The sequence below is a fragment of the Bufo bufo genome, chromosome 5 (assembly GCF_905171765.1).
Source record: "Bufo bufo chromosome 5, aBufBuf1.1, whole genome shotgun sequence".
In the NCBI taxonomy this organism is placed as follows: domain Eukaryota; kingdom Metazoa; phylum Chordata; class Amphibia; order Anura; family Bufonidae; genus Bufo; species Bufo bufo.
This window is the reverse complement of record NC_053393.1, coordinates 4,255,275-4,279,520: the sequence shown is the minus strand read 5'-3', so window position 1 is coordinate 4,279,520 and position 24,246 is coordinate 4,255,275. Positions and strand designations below refer to the sequence as shown.

Here is a 24,246-nt window from a genome sequence, read left to right as displayed (position 1 = left end):
CAAGTCGGTCATACAAACATGTCTGGTGGGAATGCCCTATTGGGTCTCTTTCTGGACGCTGTGTTCCTTCTTCTCAAGAGTTGTGGGCTGGCGGATTCCTCAATCCGCGTCACTGGCCTTGTGTTTTGTAGGGTTGGCAGATTTGCCGGTACAGATCAGAACAGTTTTGTGGTCCGATTATTTGAGCAGCTCCAGCGCTGATTGCTAAATCGTGGAAATCTTGCTCCCCCGCTGACCATCCGCGAGCCAATCTCCTCTGTTACAGGCGAACTTTGATACGCCCTACCGAACACATAAATGGTGAGCGCTAATGTCTAATGGGAAATACGGATCCACTTTTCCAACCATGCTAGATACATACACATATTTTACCATGCTTGCCACGTACCTTTCCTCTTATTGTACTGTTTATTTCCGTTTTCTAGAAGAATCTTTTGACTTATTGTTGAGTCTTTGGTATGTACCAAATATAAACTTTATCGCTGGTTCCCTGCGTGGACCACAAGCACTGTAATACCACTTACATGTTTTGTTACAGTTGTGATTGTAACTTGGAATTCTAATAACTTACATTTCAAAAAATGTGCACTAACTTTTTGACTTTTCAGCAACGTTCAAATGTTGTGCCCATTGTGTATTCTCTTGCAGGTGCCACAATGTGATATTTCCTATCATGCACTATTGTATAGATTAGGTCTTTGCACTGTCAGGTCACCAGATAGTTAGCACCTTATGTATTGCTAGTTATTATGGACTGCCTCTGAGTACGTTAATATACGCTCCAACATCGCTTTGCCTCATTATGGACCGCCTCTGAGGACGCAGAATACTAATGGTCCCTGAGTAACATAGACCCGCTTGTGACTTTACCACTTGGTTCTTCTGGTGTAGCAATAGGCTAAGATCGTGTAGGGTGACCCGCTGCTATTATGTGTATGGAGGGATCGGAGTGTCTAGCCTCATCCTCCTAGTATATGTGTTTGAGAGCCTTGTGTTGAGCCAAGGTTAGTTGAGTCCCAAGGCCTTGTGCGCCGCCTAAAGGAAATGTGTGTGTAGCTACCTGTTCAGTCATCAAGTGACGAAGGGTAAAGCATTACAAGACCTTGGTGCTAGGAGGGAATACAGGATAAAGCCACCCTTCTTCTGCGGGCGTATCAAAGAATGTCGTTTATGCCAGTCTATGTAAGGGTGGGTTCACACTAGCATTAGGGATTCCGTTATAACGAAAGCCATAACGGAATCCATAAGACGGGTCGTTCTTCTGCCCATAGACTTGTATTATGACGGAATGCAAAACGGAAGCCTTTAAAAGTCATTCCGTTGCTTTCTGTCCTAATAGAAGTCTATGGGAGTCAAAACCGATCCGTCTGGGTCCCGTTATGCAAGACGGAAAACAAAGTCCTGTCGACAGGACTTTCTTTCTGTTCTACATAACGGGAACCAGACGGATCGGTTTTGACTCCCATAGAGTTTTTTTTTTTCCATCTCAAAGTCTATGGGCAGAAGAACAGATCCGACCTTCCGTTATAACGGAAAGCCATAACGGAATCCATAACGCTAGTATGAACCCACCCCAAGTCCGTTCCTATGCAGCACTTTGTATTGGTTCAAGGTACCCAAAGAGCATATATTGGTATTTAGGTATACCCTAAGCTCAAGCCAAGGGCGGCTTGGTTTTTAAGTGCCAGGGAATGTAATACCCCAGAGTGGTATTACTACTTTTTTTCCACACCCCCACTATCTCTATGGTTGATCCTGGATCATCTTGCATATTTATTGCCTATCCTGCATAATGTGTATATTTCCTTGCAAATGACTGTTTAAGTGTAATGTGCCTGGTTCACCAGCAGATGGCGGCAGTCTTGGCAGAACTAGTTTCCCTGGAGTGGAGCCTTCTATTCCATTCCTGCCCTCTCCAGAGAGGGGGGAGTTCAGTCTAACCTTCCCCTCCTTGGGGAGAGGTTGTAGAGTTCAGAGCAGCCCCTGCATGGGGAAGGCTGTGTGCCAGTCAGCAGAGCACCTTCTGCTAGGCTAGGCTCAAAGAAAGAGAAATAAAGAGCTTCAGAGCCAGAGGGAAAGATTCCCTGGTAAGCCTAAACTATAGAGCAGAGGTAGGCAACCTCCGGCACTCCAGCTGTTGTGAAACTACAACTCCCAGCATGCATACTTGTTCTGCTCTTCTAAGAACTCTCATAGAAATGAATGAAGCATGCTGGGAATTGTAGTTTCACAACAGCTGGAGTGCCGAAGGTTGCTGATCCCTGCTATAGAGAGTCAAACAAAGAGAGAAGTTGCAGCAGAAAGCAAGAGAAAAAGTTACTATTTAATCCAGCCAGCATAGCAGAGCTGAAAGAGTACAGCTGTAGCAGAGCTGAACATGTTTGCCTGCCAGAAGTTTAGCTAAACTCTGCTGATGACCAAGACAAAGTTGGCAGATTACATAAACTTTCATCAAGAAACAAAGTAAAGCTGCTTCAACTTAATAAAAGTCTGGACTCCATTTCTTCTACCAAATCCCTCAACCTTTAACCCTATTTTCACTGCTGCGGATGACCACACTTGGGTTTATCCAGGCAGGAGCACCGTGACAAGTGCAAAAGCCGCACCTAAAGGTACACTATAGGCAACCCTTAAACCACTCTGGCAATCCTACACCTGGGGTCCACATCACCTTCTACATAGGGGGACCCAGTCCCTCGTTGCTGAAATGCAACTGGCATCACGACAAAAACTCCCTCATAAGATCTGTAGAAGAGGCCCCATAGTGCGGGCCCTGCCGATGCAACTGCACCCTCGTGCACCCCCCCCCCGAGCTCCATGCAGACATGGGGCAACGTTTGGTGTGAGGAACTCAAATGGTGGCAAACAAACCGGACCTCAACCAAACCTGAAATCAGGGCCTGACCCCACAAATCCCCATTCACCGCCAGATCTTCCCACAGATGATTGCCCATGGGGTGTCCTACAAGCTGGTACTGGTTTGATGGTCAGGGTGCACATACTTTTGGCTATACAGTGCTCATATGTAGAATACATTAATCCTGTGGAGGGAGGGCCACACGTCTTGCTCTGGGGCCCCTGCGAGCTGTCCCTGGCTGGCATAGGACAGTCCACAAGCTAGAGGTAAGTCCTGAGCGCTCTCTCTTAGTTGGTGCACATGACAGCCCAGGGGTGTGAATACCTTTGTAGATCACCTATGGGGGCGAGTTAATGCAGGTTTACAAAGTACTGGCGCCTCAGCTCCTTTAGTGGGAGGAACTGGAGATCTGAGAGGACCACTGCCCCCCCGATACAACCCCCACAAAACACAGCACGCAGGGAGAGCTGCCTTCCTGCAGTCCCACAAGAAATAAGCAGAATGCAGCCTTGGATGTGACTGGAGTATAGGACATGATGTAACGGCAGAATTGTGAGTGCAGCCCTGGATGTGTGTGGATTATGTAATACATGATGTAACAGCAGAATTATGATTGCAGCTCTGGATGGGACTGGAGTATAGGACATGATGTAACGGCAGCCCTGGATGGGACTAGAGTACAAGCCATTATAACAGAATAGTGAATGCAGCTCTGGATATGACTGGAATATACGACAATTTAAGCACAGAATTGTGAGTGCAGCTCTGATGTGTATGGATTATATAATTATTATGCAGCTCTGGATGTATGTGGAGTATAGGATATGATATAATGGCAGAATAGGGACTTCAGCTCTAAATGTGGATCAGTACAGGGTAAGTACCTTGAAGTGTACACTGGATGGTATGTCCCCCAGGTTGGTGCAATGCCCCTCCCCCATTGCCCCGCAGCAGGACACGTGCACACAGTCTTGTACTTCATATCAGTTTACTTGAATCTTTGCATTGAGAGAGGCAGAACAGCTCTTTGTATGTACAGTTTGTCGTTAGTGTTAGTACAGCGCCCCCCAGTGGTGACACCCGGTGGCAGACGTCACCTCTGAGGGTCAGTTACACCGCTGAGGTCGTTATATACATGATTAGAAACACTAATTGCTAGTCATCCTTGATTATCTGAATGAACACGAATGAAGGCTGGCCTCTACCCCGCAGTTGGAGGCCGCCGCGGGTGGGATGTGGGTGAGACACAGTGAGGCTATGGCTGCGATGTCGGCGGTGCTGCTTGGCAGGGTGAGGACATGCACTTGATTGCTGGACCCCATGGTGCACAGACTGGACAGACGTCGACAGGCTTGTAGTGGACAGAATGGCCGGTGCTATGGTCTCCACAGAAAGAAAGGGGGACACAAGACGGGGTGTAGTGAAAGTCTGAGGGGGGGGGGGGGGGGGGGGGACAACGTGCAGGAAGCCCCACGGAGACCGGATAGAAGGTTCAAACATCAGATGGTGGGAGGGTCAGGCCCCTATCCGGGGGAATCCCAGGGCAGATGGTACATCCAGATTCTCTACAAAATGAAAGGAATGAAGATGATGAGGAGCGGCCAATGGAAATGTGCGGCACATGGAAGCAGGACATTATACCCTTATAACGCACCAGTGCCCCCCCCAATCTCCTGAGGAGGGTTGTCCTTACACTGTCACCAGCCCCACAATTATATAAAGCTGCATCATTGTAAAATGGAAACCTCTACGACTTTCTAACAGACTCTGACACTTCAATTCCTCATTTTCAAGATCTCTGCTTGCTGTCAATTAAATTTTTTTTTTTTTTACACGGTATCAGTGCGGATGAGATTTCGTCTGGAGTCCAGGAGAGAGATTTGTGCTCCTGTGTATCGGGTCCCGACAGGTTTCAGCCTTTGTATGCAAATGATTAATATTGCCCTTCACTGACAGCAAGCAGAGTTATTGGAAACTGTAAAACACAACACCAAGCTTTTTTTTAGAATGTTGAAGATAACGCTTCATTTACAGAGGACCGGCCCTTTAAATGATTAAATAGAAGCAGCTCCCCCACATCTGGCAGTTACCTGGATTCTGGGGTGCACAGGCGGTTCTGTGGGGGTCAAGGTCTCCAGTTTGGGCTGGGGAGTCCAGAAAATGGTGAGCCCAGGATCACAGGAGGGGTAATCCACGAAATCGGTGGTGGTGGGACTCAAACCCTATACACAGAGCATGCAAAAGTCACATGTCACACGTGAAACAACATGGAGGCTGCAGGGTGAAACATACAAGATACATGTGAAGAAGACAAAGGAGGAGGCAGAGACCGGAGCAAGCAGCAGAGAAGAAGGCACAGGGGACGGAAGAGGAGCCAGAAGAGTAAGAAGCATAGGAAGAGTAGACAGAGGAGAAAGCATAGGAGAAAAGGCAGGGGAGGAAACAGGAGAATCAGCGAAGGCAGGGGAGGAAACAGAGGAGAAAACAGAAGAAGAGGCAGCGAAGGAAACAGGAGAAAACAGAGGAGAAAGCAGAAGAAGAGGCAGCGAAGGCAGGGGAGGAAACAGAGGAGAAAACAGAAGAAGAGGCAGCGAAGGAAACAGAGGAGAAAACAGAAGAAGAGGCAGCGAAGGAAACAGAGGAGAAAACAGAAGAAGAGGCAGCGAAGGAAACAGAGGAGAAAACAGAAGAAGAGGCAGCGAAGGAAACAGAGGAGAAAACAGAAGAAGAGGCAGCGAAGGAAACAGAGGAGAAAACAGAAGAGGCAGCGAAGGCAGGGGAGGAAACAGAGGAGAAAACAGAAAAAGAGGCATGGAAGGCAGGGGAGGAAACAGGAGAATCAGCGAAGGCAGGGGAGGAAACAGAGGAGAAAACAGAAGAAGAGGCAGCGAAGGAAACAGAGCAGAAAACAGAAGAGGCAGCGAAGGCAGGGGAGGAAACAGAAGAAGAGGCAGCGAAGGAAACAGGAGAAAACAGAGGAGAAAGCAGAAGAAGAGGCAGCGAAGGCAGGGGAGGAAACAGAGGAGAAAACAGAAGAAGAGGCATGGAAGGCAGGGGAGGAAACAGAGGAGAATCAGCGAAGGCAGGGGAGGAAACAGAGGAGAAAACAGAAGAAGAAGAGGCAGCGAAGGAAACAGAGGAGAAAACAGAAGAAGAGGCAGGGGAGGAAACAGAGGAGAAAACAGAAGAAGAGGCAGCGAAGGAAACAGAGGAGAAAACAGAAGAAGAGGCAGCGAAGGAAACAGAGGAGAAAACAGAAGAAGAGGCAGGGGAGGAAACAGGAGAATCAGCGAAGGCAGGGGAGGAAACAGAGGAGAAAACAGAAGAAGAGGCAGCGAAGGAAACAGAGGAGAAAACAGAAGAAGAGGCAGCGAAGGAAACAGAGGAGAAAACAGAAGAAGAGGCAGGGGAGGAAACAGAGGAGAAAACAGAAGAGGCAGGGGAGGAAACAGGAGAATCAGCGAAGGCAGGGGAGGAAACAGAGGAGAAAACAGAAGAAGAGGCAGCGAAGGAAACAGAGGAGAAAACAGAAGAAGAGGCAGCGAAGGAAACAGAGGAGAAAACAGAAGAAGAGGCAGCGAAGGAAACAGAGGAGAAAACAGAAGAAGAGGCAGGGGAGGAAACAGGAGAATCAGCGAAGGCAGGGGAGGAAACAGAGGAGAAAACAGAAGAAGAGGCAGCGAAGGAAACAGAGGAGAAAACAGAAGAAGAGGCAGCGAAGGAAACAGAGGAGAAAACAGAAGAAGAGGCAGGGGAGGAAACAGGAGAATCAGCGAAGGCAGGGGAGAAAACAGAGGAGAAAACAGAAGAAGAAGAGGCAGCAAAGGCAGGGGAGGAAACAGAGGAGAAAACAGAAGAGGCAGCGAAGGCAGGGGAGGAAACAGAAGAAGAGGCAGCGAAGGAAACAGAGGAGAAAACAGAAGAAGGATCAGCGAAGGAAACAGAAGAGGCAGGGGATAAAACAGAAGAAGGATCGGCGAAGGCAGGAGAGAAAACAGTGGAGGAAGAGGCGGAAACAAGAGAAAACAGAGGCAGAGGAGGAAGTCGCAGTGTTGACAGGATGGGTCCACATTAATGAACACAATTATGTCACTAGTGCATGAAGGTCTCAAGTCCCTGCTGGTTGGTGGGTGTCAGATAGGTCCCTACAGGTGGCGTGCTCCAGAAATGTCCCTGCTGGTTGCCGTGTGTGCACCGGACAGGTCCCTGCTGGTTGCCGTGTGTGCACCGGACAGGTCCCTGCTGGTTGCCGTGTGTGCACCGGACATGTCCCTGCTGGTTGCCGTGTGTGCACCGGACATGTCCCTGCTGGTTGCCGTGTGTGCACCGGACAGGTCCCTGCTGGTTGCCGTGTGTGTACCGGACAGGTCCCTGCTGGTTGCCGTGTGTGTACCGGACAGGTCCCTGCTGGTTGCCGTGTGTGCACCGGACAGGTCCCTGCTGGTTGGTGTGTGTGCACCGAACATGTCCCTGCTGGTTGCTGTGTGTGCACCGGACATGTCCCTGCTGGTTGCCGTGTGTGCACTGGACAGGTCCCTGCTGGTTGGTGCGTGTGCAGCCCAGTCCATGGACACTCTATGGATCTTACAGGAGGTTATAGACGAGGATGAGATGTAAGAATCTGCCCCCGACCCCGCTGGTCGCTGGTCGCTTCCAGCAGAAATGGCGTCAATACAGGGGGCTCCCTAATCCACAGCATCTGCACTACGGGAACCTTGTACTTATGACGTGCAGAAAATCATGGAAATTATGTAAAAGAAAGAAAAAGTTGAGAGTTCACACAAAAGACATCTTGAAAGGAAAAGGGTGAGCACAAGCAACTTACAGCTGGGGCTTCAGGACATCTCTGGAAGACAAGAATGAAGGGCAGACGGTAGGAGGGATGAGGAGGAGGATGAGCTGGGAGAGTGGGATCTCTGTGCGGCCGTAGCTACTGTTCAGTGCAGGAAGGATGCAGCTTCTGTCCATACAAGAGAAGGAGCAGGAGGTAGGTCATCATGGATGACAACAGGCAGCAGTTGGAGGCAAGAGGTTCTCAGGGTATTGAGGCTTCAATTATTGTAGTGCCAGTCCGCATGCCGAATCTTGGGGTGGGGGATGAGTGTTCATTGCTGGCGGTGGGTGGTTGCTGCTCTGCATTGGCATCTGTTAGAGCGAGGGTTCAGACTCGGGCAATAGTGTTCTCGTAGTCATCTCTCAATATACAAATTATATCATAAAGAACCACATTCAGCTGCTTAAAATCATTACATTTTTCTACTTTTGGTTAAAATTTCAGGCACTGCTGCTGTGAAGTACGATTAGAAAGAGGCTTAAAGTGAGATATAATTATAGATATTTATAAAATAAAGTCCATTAAAGCTTCACCACATGCAGAGCAGGAACAAGGATTCAAGTCCATGGATTTAGGGTGCATATTGCTTTATCTATACAAGGCCAGGGACGAGGGCCACAAGCGTGTCCAGCCCTCTTCTCGACTCCTGGCTGCAGCTTAGACGTAGGGTTAACAGTGCGTTCGCCAATTCTGCTGCGTCAAAAGGTGCATCTTGAGGGACGTTTGCATATCTTCGGCCATAGTTGGATGAGGTGTAGGAGGAAGACGAGAAGTTCATTGTGAAACTGGAGTTGCCTGTGGCGTCAAAGCTGCCTCTTCTTGAGCCTGATCTAGATCCACTTCTAGAACCTGAGGCTGAACCAGAACCACTAGCATTGTAGGGACTATAGTAACCTTTGCTTGATTGCGAAGAAGCTTCAAGAAGTCTTAGACCAGTGCCATCTTCCACCATGCTCTTCTCCATAGCTTCCTTGTAGGAAATCTTCAGCTTGGTTTTTGGACAAGTAAGGTATTTGGAATAAGTGTTGACATCTCGCAGTTTTTGAGCTGTGCGTGAGTCAATGGTTCCCTTACGGAGGGCATCATCTAGAGTGACGCGTCCAGGGACTTCAGGTTCAATAAGGCCACCTGTGAGATATTGCACTTCTAAGAAACGCTGTCCAGCTTCATAATATAACCAGCCTTTTTTCAATGCTTGGGCTGCGGACATCTTTGTCTTCGTTCTTGGGTCTTCAAAGCCATTGAATGCCTTCTGAGCCAGGTTGATTCTGTCTACCATGATTTTGTCCACTAGACCTTTGTTGACTGCATCAGCAACTGAGAACTTTTCTCCTGTAATGGGGTCAATGATGCCTCCAGTGCACGCCTGAGCTTCCAGTAGTCTTTGACCAGTTATGTTGTCTACAAGGTTGCGGTGCATGGCTTCAGTGATCGAGACTTTTTCTAATGTGTCTGTATCTACTATACCAGCAATCGGGCCGGTCTCTTCAGAGGGATCGCTCCAAGGCGATAGTTGATCCCGTTTTGCAGGGCTGGCAGTGTAGGAGGAGGAAGAGCCCACAGAGGATGATCTTGAACGGAATCCACTCATGTTACCGGAGAGCATGTCAGCAAACTCCGTAATGGATAAAGTCCCAGCGCGATACTGGTCAAGGGAAGATTGGTCAATGAGACCTTTGGCAATGGCATCATCAATATCATACTGTCGTCCTGACCGTCTGTCTGTGATTATTGATTTTACTACACCGTCAGACGAGGAGCTGGTGACCTCTTCCCACTCGCACTCCTGTTCAGAGAGCTCTATGTAGGTCTGGTGGTCAATAAGTCCTTTGCGATAAGCTTCATACACAGACATTTCTTTCCCAGTTTCTGGATCTACAATGACTACTCTTCTCTTACGGACTGAAGACTTGGATGACGTTTTTCTTTCCCTCTTCTTCTCTTTCAAGGGTAACAGACAGAGATTGGTAGCTGGATCAATCATGCATCTTTCCATTAACTGAAGGTAAGTTAGATTTTCCTCTGTGTTGGGATCAAAGAATCCTTTAGTATCGTCACTGGGATCTGAGAGGATCTCATTCATCTCCTCATCAAACAGACCTCTGTTGTATGCAGTCTCCACTGGCAGACGGTGGCTTTCTTCTGGATCAATAATACCACCAGTGGCAATCTGAGCTTCCAGCAGACGAATGCCATGGTCTTTTAGAATCAATCCTTTTTTCATGGCTTGGAAAAGAGAGATCAGCTTTCCTGAGTAGGGATCCTTGTAGCCAGTCACCGCTCTCTCTGCTGATAACAGCTTATCCTTGAACTCTGGGCCCACAATGCCCATTCGTACCGCATCCTCCACGGCCAGTTTCAGACACTTGATAGGATCAATGACGTAACCTGTAGCTGCTTGAGCTTCAAGTAACTCGAATGCTGTGCCTGGCCTGATCATGCCTTTTTTCATAGCTTGGTAGATGGAGTACCTTTCCTTTGTAGCTTCTACATAGACACCAGCAATACAACTTGTGCCTTCCAGGAACTTTGCCAGATTTTTTGAGACTTCCTCAATAGATGTTAGGCCATCCTGTAATTGCTGAGCTGTCGCTGCATCCATGATATTAGATCTGATCAGTTCTTCCATGGAGATCTCCTTCCTTAAACCTTTGAATGTTAATTTCCTCTTGTCTGCAAGTGGCAAGATAAGGAGATGGCTCTTTTCGTCCCTGTGGCACCTCTTCAAAAGCTGAGAATAGCTGAGCTTCTCATCAGTGGAAGGATCCACGTAGCTGCGGACCTCACTCGGCTCCGACAACCTATCGAAAGTCTCTTTGTTGAGATAGCCATGTGAATAGGCAGTTTCATTTGGAATGTGGAATCCAAAGCGGGGATCGATGATACCCCCTGTAGCTATCTGGGCATCCAGCAATCTCAAAGCTTGGTCAGATGGAATCAAATCCTTCTTCATGGCTTGGAAGATAGAAATCATCTGCTCGGTGTAAGGATCTCTGTATCCAGTTACAGCTCTTTCAGCAGACAGAAGACGGTCATGGATTTCAGGTCCCACTACTCCCTTTCTTACAGCTTCATCCACAGTCAACAATTCATTCTTCACTGGATCGACAATAAAGCCGGTGGCCGCCTGGGCATCCAACAGCTGATAAGCCACTTCAGGTGTAATAAATCCCTTCTTCATTGCCTGGTAAATACTGACGGGTTCCTTAGAGACTGGCATCTGTAGACCAGCAACACACCCAGTTCCATACAAGTATCTCCAGACCGTCTCAATTTGGATAATTTCTGAAATAGTCTTGGTTCCTTGCTTAAGCATACTGTACATTTCCAGTGTTATCAGTTTAGACTGGTACATATCTTCAGCTGTAATGCGGCGGCGGACAAAGTCATAAGAATGCAACTCTTGTTGTCGAATAATCTCTGTTTTCTCAATGATCTCAATGATGATGATAATCATGCGCTCCTTGGTCAGTCTACCAGCTTGGAACTCTGCCATCAACCGATCTCTTTCTTCTTGAGGAAGAAGATCTGAATGTATAAGCTCCCAAATGGTCATCGAAGACCCGGCCATGCTTCCAGCTGGGATGTCCACCGTTGTCTCTTCAAACACTTTCTTGGTCTCCGCTTCACTGTACACTTTACTAGTTTCAACTTCTGCAGTTTTCTGACTTTTCTTCAAAGGGAGTAGGGTCAGACCAGTCTCTGGATCCTTAATGCATCTTTCTTTCAGTTGCAAGTAGGTCAAGTTCTCATGACTGTTGGGATCAAAGAACCCTTTTGTGTCATCAGTAGGATCAGCAAGGATCTTGTTCATGGCTTCATCAAAGTAACCTCGTTTATAGGCAACCTCTACTGGGACTCTGTGACTGTGAACAGGGTCAATGATTCCACCAGTGGCAATCTGAGCTTCCAAGAGGCGTATACCATGGTCTTGGAGAATTAAGCCTTTTTGCATAGCTTCGAAAACAGAGATAGTTCTACCAGAGTAAGGGTCTTTGTACCCTGTGACAGCTTTTTCAGCAGACAGCAGCTTTTCATGCAGCTCTGGTCCGACAACTCCAGCTTTCACGGCCTCATTCACATAGAATTTTTGGTTCTTTACTGGATCAATAATAAAACCAGTGGCAGCTTGTGCCTCAAGGAGAACCATAGCAGTTCCGGCCCTCAGCAGGTTCCTCTTCATGGCTTGGTAGATGTTCATTTTCAATTTGTTCTCTTCTATATAGACTCCAGCTATGCAGTCACTGCCTTGGAGGTATCTTTTGACAGAGTCGGTCTCTGATATTTCCTTTACTGACTTCTTGCCTTCCTTTAGTTGCTCAAACTGGGTTTTATCTATAACATTGGCCTCCAGAAGTTCATTAGCAGGAACTGGAGCCCGGAGGCCGGTGAATGTGAGGCGCTGTTGTCTCTTGGTCTCGGTTTCTTCCACAATGGTAATCATAATTTTGATTATTTTCTCGATGGTGACTTTTCCAGTCTTATACTGACGGAGGAGCTCTCTTCTTTGCTCTTCTGTGAAGTATTCTGAATGGATCAATTCCCACAGAGTAATTGTCTTTCCTTTAAAGCTGCCAACAGGGACTTCAACTGTTGATTTATCAAAGGCTTCTTTGGCTTGAGAGTCGGTGTAAATCTCTTCTTGTTGGGACTGTATGGCCTGTTCGGACAGGGGTAGTAACAAGTGACCTGTTTTCTTGTCCACCTTGCATTTCTTCTGCAATTGTGCATAGGAAAGGTTTTCCTGACTGTTTGGATCATAGAAACCTGTGTTTTCATCCACTGGCTCGGACAGAATTTTAGTTGTCTCTTCATCCAGGTGACCTCTCTTGTAAGCAATCTCCAGTGGGAGCCGGTGGCTGTTTACTGGATCAATTATGCCACCTGTTGCCAATTGTGCATCTAAGAGTCTAATTCCGCTGTCCTTCGGTATGAGCCCCTTCTTCAGAGCCTGGAACAAGGACAGGGTCTGCCCGGTGTAAGGATCCTTGTAGCCCGTGACAGCTTTTTCTGCAGACAGCAACTTTTCATGGTATTCTGGGCCAACTATTGCAGCCTTAACAGCCTCGTCTACTGGGAGTAGTTCATTCTTTACAGGGTCGATGATGAAGCCCGTACCAGCTTGAGCTTCCAGCAGGTTGAGCGCGGTGGCTGGCTTTAAAAGGTTCTTCCTTATAGCTTCATAGAAGCTCAGTTTCTCACCCGATTTCTCCACCTGGACTCCAGATATGGCAGTGCTTCCAGTCAAATATCTTTTCACAGACTCCACCTCAGAAACCTCCTTTACAGACTTTTTGCCTTGGTGGAGCTGGTTGAACAGGTCATTATCTATGATCTTGCTGTCCACGAGTTCTGCTGCTGGGACGGGGCTCCTTATACCATCAAAGCACATCTGCTTTTTCTTTTCGTTTTCTTCTACCACAGTGATTATGATTCTGATAATTTTTTCCACAGTGATTTTGCCAGTTTTATATTGTCTTAGTAACTCACGCCTCTGCTCTTCAGTGAAATATTCAGAATTAATAATTTCCCATATGGTGACACTTTTTCCTTGGAATTTGCCAAATGGGACAGAAACTGTGGCCTTCTTTAACACGTCTTTGGCTTCTGAATCTGTGTAGACCAGTTCTCCTTTCCCAGCTTTGTCAGTTAGTGGCAAAAGACACAGCTTTGTCTCTGGGTCTATCACACATCTATCCATAAGCTGCAAATAGGTGAGATTCTCCTGTGTGTTAGGGTCAAAGAAGCCCTTCGTGTCGTCTGTGGGATCAGATAAGACCTTGCTCATGTCTTCATCAAAGTAACCTCGTTTATAGGCAACGTCCAGAGGGAGACGGTGACTATTGACTGGGTCTACGATTCCACCAGTGGCAATCTGGGCTTCCAGCAGTCGTATTCCATGGTCCTTCACTATTAAGTCTTTCTTCATAGCTTGGAAGAGTGATATTTTCTCTCCAGTGTAAGGATCCTTGTAACCGGCGATGGCCCGCTCTGCAGACAACATCTTGCTGTGTATTTCTGGGCCAATAACGTTTTCTTTCACTGCCTCGCTGACCGTCAGTTTCTTGTTCCTCACTGGGTCAATGATGTAGCCGGAGGCAGCCTGGGCTTCCAACAGGATGAGTGCAGTGCCTGGGGTGACCAGTTTCTTCTTCATGGCGTTGTAGATGCTTATCTTTTCATTGCTAGGTTTGAGTAGTAGCCCTGCAATGCTGCTCTTCCCTTGGAGGTATTTTTTTATGTCTTCGCGCTGAGAGAGGTCATCTACGGATACTTGCTTATTGGACAGTTTATCCAGCAGGTCTTTGGTCAGTATACCAGCCTCATACAGTTTGTTGGCAGATACTTTCTGCCTTAAGCCATCAAATGCATTTTCTTGTTCATCATTTTCAATGGACCCATCAACTGAATCTCTTCCATTTGGCACGGCTCTGGTCTGGGTAATGATGGTTTCTTTGTGGATCAAGATCTCCTTTGTTTTCTCCAAAGCTATTCTATGTTCTTGTTCCAGCTGTTCTAGTCTTTCCCTCAGTTTTCGGTTTTCTTCCTCCAGCAGCTTCTCTTGTTCGAGCCTCTTCTTATCCAGAAGCTGCAGCTCGTCTTGTTTCTGCCGCACCTTGTCCTCTGCCTCAAGCTGCCTTTTAACAGCATCATCCATGGTAATCTGAAGAAGTCTCTTCTCTTCCTCCAGCTGCTGCAGCCGACGCTCTTTCTCAGCTTTCAGGTTTTGGGCTTTGTTGACCTCTTGATCGAAGAGTTTCTCTAGTTTGGCCTTCTCTTCTTCAATATACTTTTCCTTTTGGATCAATATTTGCTTCTCAGACAGGAACGTGCTCTGGAGGGTCTGGGTTTCCTGACGTAGCTGTTCTCTCTGAGCGATCTCCATCTGTAGGCAAACCCATCAGATTGATTAAAAAAAGAAGATAAAACAACAGAGATTCAGTAAATGTAAGGAAATCAAGGCGATGGTGAGGACCCACTATGAGGAGGAACTGTATCTACTGCTGACCCAGCACTAGTTGAAGACGGATGTGAGGTAACCCCTCTAATACTATGGGGTTTGTTTACTGTACAACACAATCCTAACCTGCAATACATGAGCGTAAAACTAATGTAAGGAACCATGTCTTGGGGGGTTTTAAGGGAACCTCTTTGTATTGCAGGAATACTTGGGCACTAGCTGGTGCAGGATTCTTAAAGAAGATCCAGAGAAAACCCAATATTTTTATTTCCTCAGAGATTAGCGACACCAGAGGGGCCCGACAGTCACGTTCTGCCCCTGCTCTAATAATATTACATGCATCGTCACTGGAAGAGAACGTGAATTTTAATAGGGGGCAATTGGCCATATGACTGTCTATGGCTTAGGGGTATTGCAACAATAAGAACATTCTCTATGCATTGCACATGGAATGGGCATGAAAAATATCAAATTAAATGTGATGAAGGGATATGCTCTACACTGCCATGAGCGCTAGCAATATAAATAATCGGGTACCTCTTCTGACTTCCTCTGCAGCAGCTCTGCCTCCTTTTTGAGCTTCTCCTTCTCCTTCTCTAGTTCAGCAATGGCTTTTCTCAGATCTTCTGCCTCCTTATCACTTTGCTGTCTCTGTATTTCAAGGGTATGAACCACGGTCATCTTCTCTTTGGTCGATAGTTCTGTTTGGTGTAGCCTCTCACTGATTTCTTCTGCCTGTTTTCTGAACTTTTTGGCATCTTCTTCGGCTTTGGCTTGGGATTTGCTCATTTCAACCACTTGTATTTTAAGGCGTTCGGCATCAGCACTTATGTCGAGTTGTCGTCGACGTTCGGCTTCCAGAGTCTTTTGGAAGCCCTCTGTCTCCTGGGCAAGTTGCTGCTCCATCTGCTCCTTGTCTTCTTGAAGTTTTTTAGCTTGCTCCATGGCCAGCTCCTTCTGTTTCTGCAGCATCTCCGCTTCTGCTTTCAGACGTGTGGCTTCCTGAACCGCTTGCATTTTCTCCTTCAGCATCTTTTCAGCTAAGGCTCGCTGTTCATTCAAGTTGTCCTCTGCAATCTTCCTTAAACGTGCAGCCTCCTGGGCCTCAACACTCAGACGGGCAGCCTCTTCTGCTACTTGCCTCATCTTCTCGGTCTCCTCAGCCAGGAATTTCTGTGTGTAGTCTTTGTCTTTTGTTATAAGCATCTTGTTTTCCTCTTCAATACGAATTTTCAGTTTCAACAACTCTTCCATTTGTATTTTAACCTTGAACAATTCGTCTTCCACCAGTTTCTTTTGCCTTAAGGAGTCAGTCACTTCTTCTTTGAGACGTCCCAACTCGTCATCTAGAATGGTTTTCTGGTGATCTGTTTCCTCCAGTTGGAGTTTGACTTTAGTGAGTTCACCTTCTACCTGCTCCTTCTGTCTAACAGTTTTTTCGGCAAATTTCTTATGCTTCTCCATTTCAGCATCTGCCATTTGTTTGAGTTTGAGGGCTGCCTGCTCGGCCTGGCCTCTCTTAGCTGCTTCTAGTTCTGCCTCTTTGCGGATCTTTTCTGCATCTTCCTGGGCTTGGCCCTTAACTTGGGCTTCTTCCTCTGCCTTTTGCTTCAGGCGCTCCGCTTCCTCTACCTGCTGGCGTGAGAGTGCGGCTTCATGTTCAGCCTTGATCTTTGCTCGCTCGGCTTCTTCAGCTGCCCGTTTGGCCTTCTCAGCTTCTTCTCTCAGCTTATCGAGGATGCTCTGCTCATGAATTCTTGTCTGCTTCAATTCCTGTTCTTTCTGTTGCACAACAGCCATATGTGCTTTTTCTTCTGCATCAATTTTGTTTCTGGCAGCTTCTCGAGCAAGTTCGATTTGCCTTTCAGCTTCTTTCTCAGCGAGCTCTTTTTGTTTCCTGGCTTCTTCAGCCTTGGCTTTCAGTTTCTCAACTTCTTCTAAGGCTAATTTCCTCTGTCTTGCTGCCTCCTGTTCTGCTGCAACAATCTTCCTGACCTTCTCTTCAGCTTCTTTGCGTCTAGCCTCCTCCTCTAGAGCTAGATGCCTTTGCGTTTCTGCTTCTTGCTCTGCTTTTTCCTTGCTTTTTTGTGTTTCATCTGCAATGTTTTTCAGTTTTTGAAGTTCTAGCTCCAGGTCGGATTTTCCAGCAGAGGCCTTCTCGAAATTTATTTTCAGAATTCGTATCTCTTCTTCAATAACTCTTCTGTGCTTCAAGGTCTCATCCACAATATTCTTTTGCCTTTCCAACTCGCTCTCAGAGGATTGTTTAAGCAGCAGGATTTTCTCCTCAATATCTTGCTTGTGTTGAGTGGCTTGCTCTTCTAATAGTTTTCGCTGATAAGCTTCGTCTTCTGCTAATCTTCTGAGGCGCTCATTCTCCGCTTCCTTCTCCTTCAAGGCAATCTCAGCCTCTGTCTTTAACCGTGTGGCCTCATTGATAGCAGCCAGCTTTTCTTTCAGGATCCTTTCTGCTTCTGCTCTCTGTCGAGTGGCTTCTTCTTCAGCTAATTGTCTTTGCCTCTTGGCCTCTTCTGAGAGAGCGCGTAACCGGGCAGCTTCTTCTGCAAGTTCTCTCAACTTATTTGCTTCTTCTTCTAACATCTGCTTAGATTTTTCAGATGCAGAGCGAGACTCTTCTTCTGTTTTGGATTTGGCCTTCAAGAGGATCTCCATCTCAGCACGCACCTTGGCAAGTTCTTCCTCAAGTCCTCTTCTTTTCTGGATTGCTTCACTGACTTCATTCTTGAGGCGAAAGAGATCCTCCTCTAGGACAATGCGTTGCTGTTCACCATTTTCCACCTCTGCCTTCAGTCGGATCAGTTCTTGTTCGGCAGAGAGTTTGTGGGAAGCTGTATCTTCAGCCAACTTTCTTTGCTTATCCAGCTCTTCCTCTGCCAGTCCCTTTTGGCGTAGAGCAGATTCCTCAGCTTTAGCTCTCTTGCGGGCCTCTCTCTCTGCATCTTCCTTCTGTTTCTCAGCTTCTTCTTGTGCTAAGGTTTTCTTATGAGCTATTTCTTCTGCCTGGAGCCTTAGCCTCAGAGCTTCATTGGCTTTCTGCCTCCATTTTTCTAACTCTCGCTCAGCTTCTTCCCTTGCATTTTCAGCCTCTAACTGCTGCTTCTTCAGACGTTCAGCTTCTTCTTGCAGATGGGTCACAGTGATATGCTCCTGTTGCAGGGACATTTCCAGTTGGGTGGTCTTCTCCAGGAATGACATGCGTTTGCTCTGTAGCTCTGCATCAGCGCTTTGTTGGGCCATGTCATGAGCCTGTCTGATCTGTCTCTCTTTCTCCAGTTCAGCTTGTTTCATCCGTCTCTCGGCCTCCTCAGCTTGGAGCCTCAATTTCTCCAGGTCATCTAGAGCTTTTTGTTTCTCTCTGGCTGCATCTTTCTCGGCCTGAATCTTGCGCTGTAGCTCGTCTTCTGCTTCCCGCTTCTTCTGGGCCTCATCCTTCACTTGTTTTCGCAAACGTTCAGCCTCTTCCTGAGCAAGTTTCTTCTGCCTCTCTGCCTCCTCTGCTCGGGCCCTCAGTGCCTTCAGCTCATCTTCAGCACCTGACTTTTGCTTCTGGCTGGTTTCCAGCTGCAGTCGGATGATCCTGATCTCCTCCTCTACCTTTTTGCGGTTGTACTCAGCATCGTCGATAAGTTTGACCTTGGCCTTGATCTCAGCTTCTGAGATTTGCTTCATTTGATGCAGCTCCTGCTGAATGTTCTTCTTCTGTTGCTCGGCATCTACAGCAACAACCTCCCTTTTGGTGACCTCTTCTTGCATGTTCAGTCGCAGCGCTGAGGCCTCTTTTTCTGCCAGGGCTTTGGCCTGAGCGTGTGCCTCAGCTAACTGCATCTGCTTCTCAAGCTGGGCTTCTACCTCTGCCAGCTTCTTCCTCTCTTCTTCTTTCATCTTCTCCGACGCTCTCTGAAGGAGGGTGGGGTGGGAACAGAGGGAGGATGGGCGAGGGAAGGTAGAGAGGGGTGGAGAGGGACAATGGAGACAAAAAAAAGAAAAAGAAAAAAGAAAAATAAAACAGATGGAAAAAAATAATTATATGCTCTATGGTCAAAAGCAAACGTAACTAAGAACAATGATTGAACACAAAGGGATGACGGGATGTACGCGATGATGGGATGTAAGCGGGTGGCTCGTGTACCCGACACCTGGCGGCAGCTAAAAAATATAAGGTGAAAATAAAATACTGTCCCCAAGTCACAGTCTCTGCGTTCACTGCACCCGAGCTGCTGCCCCCACTATATCAGGTCTAACATAATGGACTGGGGCAGAAGGAGAAATGGAGGCCCTCAAACCAGGCACTGTGCATTGTATACTGGTCATCTGAAGAGAGATCTATGGAGGGTACTAGGTACTAGAATAGGGCACTGTGCATTGTATACTGGTCATCTGAAGGGAGATCTATGGAGTATACTAGGTACTAGAATAGGGCACTGTGCAATGTATACTGGTCATCTGAAGGGAGATCTATGGAGTATACTAGGTACTAGAATAGGGCACTGTGCAATGTATACTGGTCATCTGAAGGGAGAACTGTGGAGTACACTAGGTACTAGAATAGAGCACTGTGCATTGTATACTGGTCATCTGAAGGGAGATCTATGGAGTACACTAGGTACTAGAATAGGGCACTGTGCATTGTATACTGGTCATCTGAAGGGAGATCTATGGAGTACACTAGGTACTAGAATAGGGCACTGTGCAATGTATACTGGTCATCTGAAGGGAGATCTATGGAGTATACTAGGTACTAGAATAGGGCACTGTGCAATGTATACTGGTCATCTGAAGGGAGATCTATGGAGTATACTAGGTACTAGAATAGGGCACTGTGCAATGTATACTGGTCATCTGAAGGGAGAACTGTGGAGTACACTAGGTACTAGAATAGGGCACTGTGCATTGTATACTGGTCATCTGAAGGGAGATCTGTGGAGTACACTAGGTACTAGAATAGGGCACTGAGCATTGTATACTGGTCATCTGAAGGGAGATCTGTGGAGTACACTAGGTACTAGAATAGGGCACTGTGCATTGTATACTGGTCATCTGAAGGGAGATCTGTGGAGTACACTAGGTACTAGAATAGGGCACTGAGCATTGTATACTGGTCATCTGAAGGGAGATCTGTGGAGTACACTAGGTACTAGAATAGGGCACTGTGCATTGTATACTGGTCATCAGGATGGAGATCTGTGGAGTACACTAGGTACTAGAATAGGGCACTGTGCATTGTATACTGGTCATCTGAAGGGAGATCTATGGAGTACACTAGGTACTAGAATAGGGCACTGAGCATTGTATACTGGTCATCTGAAGGGAGATCTATGGAGTATACTAGGTACTAGAATAGGGCACTGTGCATTGTATACTGGTCATCTGAAGGGAGATCTATGGAGTACACTAGGTACTAGAATAGGGCCCTGTGCATTGTATACTGGTCATCTGAAGGGAGATCTATGGAGTACACTAGGTACTAGAATAGGGCACTGTGCATTGTATACTGGTCATCTGAAGGGAGATCTATGGAGTACACTGGGTACTAGAATAGGGCACTGTGCATTGTATACTGGTCATCTGAAGGGAGATCTATGGAGTACACTAGGTACTAGAATAGGGCACTGTGCATTGTATACTGGTCATCTGAAGGGAGATCTATGGAGTATACTAGGTACTAGAATAGGGCACTGTGCATTGTATACTGGTCATCTGAAGGGAGATCTATGGAGTACACTAGGTACTAGAATAGGGCACTGTGCATTGTATACTGGTCATCTGAAGGGAGATCTATGGAGGGTACTAGGTACTAGAATAGGGCACTGTGCATTGTATACTGGTCATCTGAAGGGAGATCTATGGAGTACACTAGGTACTAGAATAGTGCACTGTGCATTGTATACTGGTCATCAGGATGGAGATCTATGGAATACACTGGGTACTAGAATAGGGCACTGTGCATTGTATACTGGTCATCAGGATGGAGATCTATGGAGTACACTAGGTACTAGAATAGGGCACTGTGCATTGTATACTGGTCATCAGGATGGAGATCTATGGAATACACTGGGTACTAGAATAGGGCACTGTGCATTGTATACTGGTCATCAGGATGGAGATCTATGGAATACACTGGGTACTAGAATAGGGCACTGTGCATTGTATACTGGTCATCTGAAGGGAGATCTATGGAGTACACTAGGTACTAGAATAGGGCACTGTGCATTGTATACTGGTCATCTGAAGGGAGATCTATGGAGTACACTAGGTGCTAGAATAGGGCACTGTGCATTGTATACTGGTCATCTGAAGGGAGATATGTGGAGTACACTAGGTGCTAGAATAGGGCACTGTGCATTGTATACTGGTCATCTGAAGGGAGATCTATGGAGTACACTAGGTACTAGAATAGGGCACTGTGCATTGTATACTGGTCATCTGAAGGGAGATCTGTGGAGTACACTAGGTGCTAGAATAGGGCACTGTGCATTGTATACTGGTCATCTGAAGGGAGATCTATGGAGTACACTAGGTACTAGAATAGGGCACTGTGCATTGTATACTGGTCATCTGAAGGGAGATCTATGGAGTATACTAGGTGCTAGAATAGGGCACTGTGCATTGTATACTGGTCATCAGGATGGAGATCTGTGGAGTATACTAGGTGCTAGAATAGGGCACTGTGCATTGTATACTGGTCATCTGAAGGGAGATCTATGGAGTACACTAGGTACTAGAATAGGGCACTGTGCATTGTATACTGGTCATCAGGATGGAGATCTATGGAGGGAACTAGAATAGGGCACTGTGCATTGTATACTGGTCATCTGAAGGGAGATCTATGGAGTACACTAGGTACTAGAATAGGGCACTGTGCATTGTATACTGGTCATCTGAAGGGAGATCTATGGAGGGTACTAGGTACTAGAATAGGGCACTGTGCATTGTATACTGGTCATCAGGATGGAGATCTGTGGAGTACACTAGGTACTAGAATAGGGCACTGTGCATTGTATACTGGTCATCTGAAGGGAGATCTGTGGAGTATACTAGGTACTAGAATAGGGCACTGTGCATTGTATACTGGTCATCAGGATGGAGATCTATGGAGTACACTGTGTACTAGAATAGGGCACTGTGCATTGTATACTGGTCATCTGAAGGGAGATATGTGGAGTATACTAGGTACTAGAATAGGGCACTGTGCATTGTATACTGGTCATCTGAAGGGAGATCTATGGAGTATACTAGGTACTAGAATAGGGCACTGTGCATTGTATACTGGTCATCTGAAGGGAGATCTATGGAGTATACTAGGTACTAGAATAGGGCACTGTGCATTGTATACTGGTCATCAGGATGGAGATCTATGGAGTACACTGTGTACTAGAATAGGGCACTGTGCATTGTATACTAGTCATCTGAAGGGAGATCTATGGAGTACACTAGGTACTAGAATAGGGCACTGTGCATTGTATACTGGTCATCTGAAGGGAGATCTATGGAGTACACTAGGTACTAGAATAGGGCACTGAGCATTGTATACTGGTCATCTGAAGGGAGATCTATGGAGGGTACTAGGTACTAGAATAGGGCACTGTGCATTGTATACTGGTCATCTGAACGGAGATCTATGGAGTACACTAGGTACTAGAATAGGGCACTGTGCATTGTATACTGGTCATCTGAAGGGAGATCTATGGAGTACACTAGGTACTAGAATAGGGCACTGTGCATTGTATACTGGTCATCTGAAGGGAGATCTATGGAGTACACTAGGTACTAGAATAGGGCACTGTGCATTGTATACTGGTCATCTGAAGGGAGAACTGTGGAGTACACTAGGTGCTAGAATAGGGCACTGTGCATTGTATACTGGTCATCTGAAGGGAGACCTATGGAGTACACTGGGTACTAGTATAGGGCACTGTGCATTGTATACTGGTCATCTGAAGGGAGATCTATGGAGTACACTGGGTACTAGAATAGGGCACTGTGCATTGTATACTGGTCATCTGAAGGGAGATCTATGGAGTACACTAAGTAATAGAATAGGGCGCTGAGCATTGTATACTGGTCATCTGAAGGGAGATCTATGGAGGGTACTAGGTACTAGAATAGGGCACTGTGCATTGTATACTGGTCATCTGAAGGGAGATCTATGGAGTACACTAGGTACTAGAATAGGGCACTGTGCATTGTATACTGGTCATCTGAAGGGAGATCTATGGAGTACACTAGGTACTAGAATAGGGCACTGTGCATTGTATACTGGTCATCTGAAGGGAGAACTGTGGAGTACACTAGGTGCTAGAATAGGGCACTGTGCATTGTATACTGGTCATCTGAAGGGAGACCTATGGAGTACACTGGGTACTAGTATAGGGCACTGTGCATTGTATACTGGTCATCTGAAGGGAGATCTATGGAGTACACTGGGTACTAGAATAGGGCACTGTGCATTTTATACTGGTCATCTGAAGGGAGATCTATGGAGTATACTAGGTGCTAGAATAGGGCACTGTGCATTGTATACTGGTCATCTGAAGGGAGATCTATGGAGTACACTAGGTGCTAGAATAGGGCACTGTGCATTGTATACTGGTCATCTGAAGGGAGATCTATGGAGTACACTAGGTACTAGAATAGGGCACTGTGCATTGTATACTGGTCATCTGAAGGGAGATCTGTGGAGTACACTAGGTGCTAGAATAGGGCACTGTGCATTGTATACTGGTCATCTGAAGGGAGATCTGTGGAGTACACTAGGTGCTAGAATAGGGCACTGTGCATTGTATACTGGTCATCTGAAGGGAGATCTGTGGAGTACACTAGGTGCTAGAATAGGGCCCTGTGCATTGTATACTGGTCATCTGAAGGGAGATCTGTGGAGTACACTAGGTACTAGAATAGGGCACTGTGCATTGTATACTGGTCATCTGAAGGGAGATCTGTGGAGTACACTAGGTGGTAGAATAGGGCACTGTGCATTGTATACTGGTCATCTGAAGGGAGATCTGTGGAGTACACTAGGTGCTAGAATAGGGCCCTGTGCATTGTATACTGGTCATCTGAAGGGAGATCTATGGAGTATACTAGGTACTAGAATAGGGCACTGTGCATTGTATACTGGTCATCTGAAGGGAGATCTGTGGAGTACACTAGGTGCTAGAATAGGGCCCTGTGCATTGTATACTGGTCATCTGAAGGGAGATCTGTGGAGTACACTAGGTACTAGAATAGGGCACTGTGCATTGTATACTGGTCATCTGAAGGGAGATCTGTGGAGTACACTAGGTACTAGAATAGGGCACTGTGCATTGTATACTGGTCATCTGAAGGGAGATCTGTGGAGTACACTAGGTGCTAGAATAGGGCACTGTGCATTGTATACTGGTCATCTGAAGGGAGATCTATGGCGTACACTAGGTGCTAGAATAGGGCACTGTGCATTGTATACTGGTCATCTGAAGGGAGATCTATGGAGTACACTAGGTACTAGAATAGGGCACTGTGCATTGTATACTGGTCATCTGAAGGGAGATCTATGGAGTACACTAGGTACTAGAATAGGGCACTGTGCATTGT

The 24,246-nt window shown here is 46.7% G+C and overlaps 2 protein-coding genes across 21 annotated transcripts in view; one reads left to right on the top strand and one right to left on the bottom strand.

Annotated features, from left to right (window-relative positions):
* Nucleotides 1-4,076: 4,076 nt before the first annotated feature.
* The window catches only part of PLEC (plectin), a 218,105-nt gene continuing 197,935 nt past the window's right edge, over nt 4,077-24,246 (bottom strand). For all 19 annotated transcript variants that reach the window (XM_040433171.1, XM_040433172.1, XM_040433180.1 and 16 more), the window contains 4 exons: nt 15,190-18,570; nt 7,683-14,577; nt 4,948-5,079; nt 4,077-4,422 (listed from right to left, as the gene is read on the bottom strand). In XM_040433171.1, the coding sequence (XP_040289105.1) occupies nt 8,284-14,577; nt 15,190-18,570 (9,675 nt within the window). In that variant the 3' untranslated portion in view covers nt 4,077-4,422; nt 4,948-5,079; nt 7,683-8,283. The remainder of the gene's footprint in view (nt 4,423-4,947; nt 5,080-7,682; nt 14,578-15,189; nt 18,571-24,246) is intronic.
* On the top strand, nt 5,811-7,414 carry LOC121001939 (serine-aspartate repeat-containing protein I-like). Of its 2 annotated transcripts, none has more exons than XM_040433212.1 (2): nt 5,811-6,956; nt 7,375-7,414. In XM_040433212.1, exon 1 carries the CDS (start codon nt 5,901-5,903, stop codon nt 6,930-6,932), a length of 1,032 nt encoding a protein of 343 aa, XP_040289146.1. In that variant the 5' UTR covers nt 5,811-5,900; the 3' UTR covers nt 6,933-6,956; nt 7,375-7,414. The 2 variants fall into 2 exon arrangements, with proteins under 2 accessions (XP_040289146.1, XP_040289145.1); XM_040433211.1 differs by lacking the exon at nt 7,375-7,414 and adding an exon at nt 7,045-7,173.

Excerpts from the sequence above, each read along its gene's own strand:
- LOC121001939 (XM_040433212.1), top strand. The coding sequence starts at position 5,901 with ATGGAAGGCAGGGGAGGAAACAGAGGAGAATCAGCGAAGGCAGGGGAG.